Raw genomic sequence first — 9,198 nt, 5'->3', positions numbered from 1 at the left:
TCCTCTCCTTCAATGGCTTGAAGCAAACATTGAACTGAGAAGTTTCTGAGCACACACCCCAGAGGGATGAAAGGAATCACCTGACAAGCTGGAAATTGTCACACATGCCAGCCCTCACCCCTGGCCCTGTGGGGCAATCACTGAGCTGGTGGCCAAGAGTTAAAGTGCTCCTTAAATCCCAAATCCCACCTTCTCACCCAGCCAGCCTGGCCCATCGTGAGCTGGAAGTGAATCAAAATGTGCATAATATTGCCCAGATCCTCTCTGGGAGCTCGTGCTGAGCTTCTCCTGGGTGTTTGGAGCTGTGTTTCCTGCAGGTGAGGTGGGACATTCCCAGGGGGAGAGGGTGGCCTTGCAGTCACTGGGCTCAAACTGGGGCTGGGTTTGAGCTGAAGCCAGGCTCCATCAGCAGTGAGGAGGGAGCTTTGTGCCTGTGATTGCTGTAGCAGTTTGGTGGGTACCACCCTGTCCAGGCAGGGTTTGGACAGAGGGATGCACAACTGCTCTCTGCTTTCCTACTTGGAGCACAGGACTTTTACCAAAACTTTTAAACTTTTTAAAATTAAGTGTAAGCAAACTGAAGGGTAAAGCTTCATCTTGGAGTGAGAAATTGTGCTGTTTTGCCTCCTAAAGGCTGAAATGAGACAATTCAGAACTTGGAAAAAGAAGAAATTAAAGAATTTCCAGAAGGGTTCTTAAATTTCTGGGTGGATTTGCAAATCATTTGGGTAAACATAGACGTCATCCTTTTCTGGCAAAGACCATACCCAGCCTGGCCCCAGCTGTGCTTTGCTGCCTGTTTCAGCCACCAGAGTGGGTACCTGGCCTTTCCTAGCTGTAGGAGCTCTGATCCTTGCTCTGGCCCTTTTGGAAAACTCTGGAGTATTTACAACTGTACTTTCTATGAATTTTGAGACATTTTTAATGCTTCCTGGCTTAAATGGGCAAAAAATTTGGTGTTTTGGCTTCTACTATCTGGAGTTCAGCTGGTGATTCCAGTCTGTGGGGCATCAAACAGCTCAGGGGGGACTTAAGGATTTAGGATCATGAAAGAGCTCCTGGCCTTACCCCACAGGGGAAAACTAACAAATAGAGACAGGTCTGAGCTATGCAAGCCCACAGCCACATGTATACACACTTCTCTTTCACACCAGTTTCAGGATTTATTTATGCAAAGGACTGCTCTTGGCTCTTTGACTGATGATAGGGTTGTGCAAGAAGGAATAAATAGGGTACAATAGTTTTGTAGCTATCATTAAACACACAATTAATCTGTGTCTTGGAGGAGGCAGTTCCTTCTTTAGCTCTCACTGCTGCTGCTGCTCCCCTGTTAATATTCAGCAGGCTCTCAGGGCTGAGCTGCTGTTTGGTTTCAGGCACAGAACAGCTCCCTGATGCTATCTGAGTGTGGCTGCTGTCCTGTAAAGTTAGTTTAGGATGCAGGGCTGGGACTCAGCTGCTTGGGAAGTGCTCAGAGCCTTGCTTGTACCTGCAGGCTTGGAATAATATTCCTTTATTGTTGCCTGAGCTGAGTGCTGAAGGATGTGAGTGTTTGAAGGAGCAAAAACCGACTCCAGCCTGGGGTGGGAAGGGAAAGGCTTGAATGAAGCATCTCCTCATTCAGAGGTGACCCAGTAGTGACAGAAGCATCACCCACAGCCAGCCCCTGACCTGGGCTTTGTTGTGCTGATTTCACAAACACATCCCAAGCCCCTGCTGAGACAGCACAAGCTCCAAAGGAGAGGGTGACTGTGCAGCCGGGGGCTGTGTGTCCTTCGAGGGAAACAGGGAATCCCAGCTCCTTTCCCTGGACATTTGGCATGGCCTTGTGCCTGCAGCACGCTGTTCATGCTGCTTTCAGGGTGCTCCCTGCACTGACAGAGCCATGAATGCTTTTCTGTGAGATGGATTGCCTGGGCAGGGTTTGGAGAAGACAATCAGAGCAGAGCTGCTGAGGGTGAAGGGGTCAGACTGAATAATTGTTGGCAGATCTGCTTCAATATCTTTCAGTAGATTCTGCACTGTCTGCAGGGCTGTGTGACACCTGGATCAGCTGAGATTTGCAAGCCCCCTGTCACTTTGACTGTCTGATTTTAGGCAAGATGGATGGTGCTTCCTAAAGGCTCAGGCTGCAGAAGCTTTCCTTCACAACCATGGGAACTGCTCATCCTGAGCTTGTCTGGCTCTTCCTGAGAAAGGAGAAGCTGAAACTGGCCTTTGAAAGAAAAAAAGGAAGGAAGCTAAACTGTACATTCTGTCTCATGATAAACACCTGAGTTTATAAGTGGAAAACTGGTCCAGGAAGTTAGATTGGATATTAGGAAATATTCTTCCATGAAGGGGCGGTCAGGCGTTGGAAACAGGCTGCCCAAGGAGGTGTGGAATCACCATCCTTGGATCCTTGGAAGTGTTCAAAATGTGTGTATGTGGCACTGGGGGACAGGTGGTGAATGAGGAGGTGCTGGGGTAATGGCTGGACTCGGTCTTGAAGGTCTCTTCCAATCTTTGTGATTCCATAAAAAACTTCTTCACCCCCACCCATGGCTCCCACTCCCTCACAGAGGGTGGAAGGTGCTTTACTCTCTCTAAGGGGCTTTCACTAACGTGTCTCTGAGCTGAGAGGGTCTGAAAGCTGACAGGGGCTGTCAGCACAGGAAATGTCCAAATCCATGGTATTCCTGCCCCTCTGGAGTCAGAGAGGGGCTGATCCTGAGGTGGGACTTGCTGGGACACTGCACTCCAAGCAGGGTGCAGGTAAAGCCCCCTGGCCCCAGGACCACTGCAGATGGGGTGTGTGGAGGGGGCTGGGAACACAGCAGGGCCCCTCCAGCTCCTGCACCACTCCAGGATGCACCAGAGCCCTCTCTCATGGCCTGAACTCATAATAATAATTATAATTATAATAATTCCCTCATTCATAACAAACTTCAAGCCCATGCATGGAAGAGACATCAGCTTGTCCAAGTGCATTCCCCAGGGAGTCTGCATGCAGATCTTGCCCTGTCTCCATCAGCAGTGACCATTTAAACGCCTTGAAGGGGAATAGATGGTTAAATCCTGAATGCAGGCTCCGTCTAAGCAAACAGAGCTCACTGAAATGCCAGAGGGATTTCACACTGCAGTTCTGAGTTTGCTGCTCAGCATTAATTTGGTTCTAATTCTGGGCCTTGGTTGTGCTGGCACTGCATCCTCGTATCCCTGCTAAGGAGGTGGCAGGGCTCTGCAAGCAGAGGACTCCTGTAGGGATGTTGGCAGCAGCCCAGAGAAGGTACTTATAGACTCACTGGGGAAGTGCCAGACATCACAGATTATATATTTATACTAATGATGCCTTATCATTGGTGTAAGCCAGGACAGGCAATGTATTCTTGGTGTAGGCAGGACCATGTTTTTGTAGCAGAAAGGCAAAAACACTTCCAGTGAGGGGAACAAGTTGTCTCCCCAAGCAAGAACCAGCCCTTTTATAATTGGGAGTATAAAGCACTTCAGAGAACAGTGCTTTGCCCAGGGAAAATCACATCTCCTTGACCCCCTCCTCTCCCTCTGTCCTTTCCTCCTGGACTTGGTGGTGGAGGTCTGGTGCTTCAGGCTGCATGCTGCAGTTTGCCAGGGGATGCCCTGAGGACAGCAACCTCAGAGGTTCCCAGCTCCTCCTTGGAGGGGGACAGAGGGTGGATGTGCTTGCCCAGGACAGATGATGCTGCTCCACACAGATGTTTGGGGTCAGTGCAGAAGGGGATGCTGAGTGTTCCCTGCCTGTGGCACTGCCATGGGAAGCCTGTGCTGCTGACAAGGACCACGGTGGAACTCCACTGCACACACCTGTGTGACTGGAGAATCCAGCCCAGTGCATACACAGGAGAGCAGAATAAATGTCAGTATGACCCAAACCAGGACAAGCAACCCTGGAAACACCTCATCCACATTGTCCAGTCCCCAAATGCAAACTGCATGGCCTGTCACAAACATCAGCTGCTTTTCTTTATTTCATTGTCTTCAGTCCTCATACAACTACAAATTTAGCACTTCTGCTAAAGAAAAAAAAAAAAAGAGCAAACCACAGCCATTCTTGGGGTAACATAATTTTAAATGTTGTGAGACAGCTGATACTATTAAAAATCATGGCCCTGTTATAGGCTTTCATTATTGATGGCTACTTGAGGAGACAGACACTACGAAATATAAAGATAAAAAGTGAAAGGCTATTTAGATAGATGTTCAGCTGAGTGCTGCTAGCATCAAATCAGTGGCACTGGAGAAATGAGAACAGACACACGGCACAGCCTCTGGACTAAATGTGTGCACATTCCGGGTCTGCCAAGGCTTCTCCTGTACAGCGTACACTTTAAATCAAACCAACATTGAAGTCAGCATTGATTGTTCTTGGAGATATATTTTACCTTCAGGCACTGCTGTTTCCCAAAGGAGCGTGAGCAAGGACGTAAGTCTCTGTGCAGTGCTGGCTGCTCGTGGACAGGGATCTCCCTGAAATCCTCTGGAAACGATTCCTCCTCTGGAAGTACCCGCTGCTGCTGCTGAGGGACCGCTGCCTGTTCTTCAGGTACTCCCGGTAGTTTTTGGTGAGCAGGGTGTAGAGGAAGGGGTTGATGCAGCTGTTGCTGTAGGTCAGGCAGGTTGTCAAGTAATTAATGTTCTTCATCACCTTGGGAGATAAAGGGAAGGATTCATAATACTGGAAGAGGAGCTGCCAAACCCAGAAAGGCAAGAAGCAAGCCCAGAAGACCAGCACTATGGTGAAGATTAAATAGAGCACCTTCTGGTTGGGCAGCCTCTTGGTCTGCTTGAAGGACGCAGTCTGTGACACCCAGTAGATCTTAGCCAGGCGGATGTAAAGGTAGCCAATGACCACCCCCGGGCCCACGATGCTGGTGCCAAACAGGATGGTGAGATAGACTTTGTAGGACAGCTTGCTCCAGGTGGGCAGGCAGATGTTCTTGTTGTCCCTTTGCACCAGCTGGATCATGATGAGCATGGGGAGGGTGAGCAGCAGTGACACCAGCCAGATCACCACAGCAATGGCCTTGCGGTAGCTCTTGGACCTCTTCACCGTGTCCAGGGGCTTCAGCACGGCCAGGTAGCGCTCCGTGCTCATGACTGTGAGGGTGAAGATGCTGGCGTGCATGGTGAGGAAGTCCAGGCTGAACAGGATGCGACAGCCAACGTCCCCAAAGTACCACTTCTGAATGAAGTAGGTGCCGACGATGAAGGGGATGGTGAGGAGGTAGAGCAGGTCGGCCAGGGCCAGGTTGATGATGTAGATGTACATGGAGGCAGAGGAGCGCAGGTAGTGGCACATCACCAGCAGGGTGTAGACGTTGCCTGTCACCCCGATCACGCACATGAGCGACAGGATGGCCCCGATGGCGCAGATGGCGATCATGTCCTCCATGGAGCCGGCGGCCCACGCCCCATCCCCGGTGCCGTTGGCCGAGACGTTGGGTCTGATTCTGAACACGCTGTCCTCACTCGTGTCTGTCACCGTGTAGGGGGTGGCAGAGAAGTGGCTCTCCAGCTCGTCAGCTAGGGACATCCTGCTGGGTTCAAATGCCAGCAGCTTTGCTCATGTCACAGGGCTCTGAGGGGGCTCTTCCTGCTCCGAGAAACTCGGCTGCTGGGAGATGTAGAAACATTTCCTAGTGGTGTCTCATCCAAGGACCAGCTGCATTCTCCACTAGAGGAAAGACATCAAAAACAACGTATTAGAAATCTGCCAGAGCAACACAAAAGATCATTTAGAAGTTACCTGTCCCTGAGCACGTATCTGCACTGCCTGAATGTACCAAAGCTCTTTGGCACCAAGGTCACTCTTGTAGGGCTCGTGCTCTCATTACAAGAGCCCAGCTGTGAAGTGTGTCCATGGAAAAGACACAAAAAAGGTTGTGTGGATCACTGGAACCACTTACTACAGACTTTAGTTTGGAGTTGGAGGAAAAGAACATCCTTCCTAAATTCAGAGCAATGATTTACAGAGCTATCAGCATGATTGCTCAAACCTCTTTGCAGAAGACCCCTAGAAAGGGAAAACACTCTTCAGATTTATTATTTGCAGCCAAATTGTCTGTTCTGTGTCAATGATGCATTCAAAGTGCTGTCCAGCATTCCTGCAGTGTTTTCACAGAGCAGCTGCCCTTGAATGAGAAGCTCCTCCTCAGTCCTGCAGTTTCAAACAGTATTTGAGTGATGGAGAAAAAGGCACTTCACGAAGCAAAGTGTAGATTCCCTGTGGGATTTCTATGTCTGTAAACACAGGGTTTTTCACTCTCTCTGTCCAGTGTGATACCAGGGATGTCCATGTGTCTGTAAAGCAGATCAGTTTCAGCCAGAGCTGGGTGTGAACCTGCTTGGACAGCCTTGAGCTGTGAGACAACGTGTGAGGCAACTCTGTATGTGGGAGCTCAGACTCAGTGCTGCACAAATCAGTGTTGCTTTAAATTCATTCTGGGCGTAGGCAAAAGGAGAGCAAACCTACCTCACAGAAATGCTGAAGGAGTAGCTAAAATCCCCCAATTTTCAGGCATACCAAAAGCCTGTGCCTTCCTAAAGGTCACTGCATCCAGAAGTGCATTTGCACTGTGTGTTTTACAGCACTTAGACTGTCTCTTTTTCCTTGGAAAATGCTGAGGGGGAGGGGTGCAGGACTGCCTTGTCCTGGTAGGGCTCAGCAGGCAAAGACTCCCCCCTGCCTTGTTCCACTGGGCAGGTTGGATGTGGTTAACCCTGGGAATTTGCAGCTTTTCCCAGTGGGTTAGGTGTCCCTTTCCATCCTCACCAGCTCTGACTCCTTTGCCTCTTTCCTCCCACTATCTCCTTGGCAGGAGGATTACAGTCCCAGGCCCTCCCCTGCTGCCCTTGTGCCACCCTGTCAGTGACCCCTGTGGCACTCAGGGATGGACCATTTTCATCCTCTTTGTCAGGATGTCCTCCTTGTCCCCCTTTCCACCTGCTGAGGATGACGGTGCTACAGAGATGTCACAGAAAACTCTGTATCAGAGACAGCAATCCAGTGCAGTTTCCCTCACTTAGCAATTGGGATAGAAGTGCAAAAAACCCCAGAGGAACACACAGAGCCCATCTCCCACCCCAATCCCTCGAGTACAGGTGAGAGATGAGCATGGCTCAGTGCTCCTTCAGGACAGTGCTGCTCTGGGCTGGTCCCCAGCAGCTTCACCAGCATCAAATCCATTTCTTGGACCTTGCAACCCCAAATCTGCCCCATCCCGCTCCTGCTGTGCAGTGCAGTGCCCTCGGCTGTAGGGAAGGTGTGGCCAGTCTGTCCTGCTCCCTCGTTGTCCCTTTTATCGATGTTGGTGTCCGAGCAGTGAGAGTGACTCCCATGCAGGAGACACAGCTGCTCCAGGAGCTGGGGCTGCTCCTCTCCTCACAGCATGTGGAATCAGCAGCAGCCTTGGGCAGGAATGAACAGCTCTGTATGGGATGCTCCAGCTGAGCCCAGAGCTGGTCCCACTCAGCCCTCAGCTCGCTGTGCTGGTGATAGCTCATTTTCAGGAGCATCTTTCTTTCCATGGCTCAGGTGCTGCCTCCTTGCAGCTGCCCCACTTGGTGTCCCAAGGACTTAGAGCAGCTTTGTGGCATGCTGGTGCCTGTCTGTGCAGTTCCTCAGAGTGACAGCTCCTTCCAGAGAGAGCCAAGCCCACTGCATCTCCCTGCTCTGCTCCTCTTCTGCTCAACCTGCCTTTTGCTCCATTCATAAAATTCCTACAGCACAAATCCCATTCAGACACTTTGCCCATCTCCAGACAGAGCTAGAACAGGAAAATGAAGCCAAATGGGGAGCCCTTGAATGATTTTAAAGTTCCCATCACTGCTGCTGTCGTACACAAACACACACTCACACACATGCACACACAATAGAGAGCTTGTTATTCCAAGCAGCCATTCAAGCATCTTACGGTCCAGGCGATTTTCCCAGCCAATCTTGCCTTTCCCTCCAGGGTATCATCCCACAGGAGTACCATGCATATTTACAGCTGTAAACAGAAATGAATTTTTCCTGCTCAAACCTTTGCTTTTATATCCGGCAGATGAAGTTTCCCGCAAGAAAGGAAAAAAAAAATAAATGTAAAAAAAAAAAATCTATCTAGTAGTATCACAGCTGAAACTTAAAGAAAGAAAAACAAAAAAAGAGGGGAAAAAAAAAATGAGAAAGAAGAGAATCCTTCTTCCTGGGCAGAGAGGGAGAGATCCCGGTGCTCTGTCGCATCTGGAGCGGCAGGGGCAGGAAGGGAGCGCTCTGCCGAGCCAAGTATGTTTGAAATCTGGGCGCTCTTAATACTCACATTCCCCTCCCTCCACTCGTGCCGGCTATTTTCGCTCCCCGGTGACGTTCGGCATAGCGTGGCTTTGCCTGCAGCCAGCCAAGAGCCTGTTTTAAAGAAGCAGGGTGTGATAAACACGGCTTGTTCCGTGCCTCCCCCTGCCCTGGGCATCAGACAGCTTCGGCTTGTTTCATCCCAGCCCCCGGGAAAGGCAAAGCACCCTCGGGACCGCATGGAAAAAGGAGAATTCCTGAATTCCTGTGGCTGCCTGAGCAAAAGGCAGGGCTGGGGAAGGAGAGTGGGCCAGGGAGGGTTAAAATCCTGCGGGAGGGTGAAATTCCTGCGGGAGGGTGCGGGCTGCCCGGGGAAACAGCACAGCTCCTTCATCTGGAGATGGAGTCCAAAGCCAAGCTGAAGTTTATTTGGGTTGGATGGCGTATGAGCAGATGAATGTGTGCAGTGGGATCACACACCACAGCGTCTGAGACATTCCAGGCTGGCAGGAACAAAATATTACCTGAGTTGTTTGGGGGTAGGGTGCGTCCCTTTGCCCAGAGATACTCACAGACAGAGTGAGATCCACTCAGCACCTTGAAACAGAGCAGTGTTTGATGGGGCTGGTGCTGGGAAATGCTGGAGTTCAGCTCTGGGTTGTGCTGTGAGCAGCTGAACGTTGTGCTTGCACACGATGGGATAGCTTTTGCTCCCAGTGTCCTGCTTTGTCCCTGTGGACCGCAGGGAATCGCTCCTGATGTGTGCCAGGGGAAATGAGGAGCCCTCACCTCTCCCAGGTGACTCCTGCAGGACACAGGGGTGTGGGGGATGCCTCCAGGCCCACTGCCTGCTTCACTGCACCCACAGCAGGCAGGTGATGCTGCCCAGCTCTGGGAGAAACCAGCAC

The 9,198-nt window shown here is 50.8% G+C and overlaps 1 protein-coding gene across 2 annotated transcripts; it reads right to left on the bottom strand.

The window, feature by feature from the left end:
• Nucleotides 1-3,959: 3,959 nt before the first annotated feature.
• On the bottom strand, nt 3,960-8,274 carry UTS2R (urotensin 2 receptor). 2 transcript variants are annotated; one of them, XM_015645318.1, is made up of 3 exons: nt 8,043-8,274; nt 4,775-5,692; nt 3,960-4,663 (listed from the first exon to the last, which is right to left on the bottom strand). In XM_015645318.1, the coding sequence occupies exons 2-3, from the start codon at nt 5,549-5,551 to the stop codon at nt 4,403-4,405; spliced, it is 1,038 nt and encodes a 345-aa protein (XP_015500804.1). In that variant the 5' UTR covers nt 5,552-5,692; nt 8,043-8,274; the 3' UTR covers nt 3,960-4,402. The 2 variants fall into 2 exon arrangements, with proteins under 2 accessions (XP_015500804.1, XP_015500803.1); XM_015645317.1 differs by having other exon boundaries at nt 3,960-5,692.
• Nucleotides 8,275-9,198: the final 924 nt, after the last annotated feature.

Source organism: Parus major, chromosome 18, assembly GCF_001522545.3.
Source record: "Parus major isolate Abel chromosome 18, Parus_major1.1, whole genome shotgun sequence".
Classification (NCBI taxonomy): domain Eukaryota; kingdom Metazoa; phylum Chordata; class Aves; order Passeriformes; family Paridae; genus Parus; species Parus major.
This window is presented reverse-complemented; position numbering and strand designations above follow the sequence as displayed.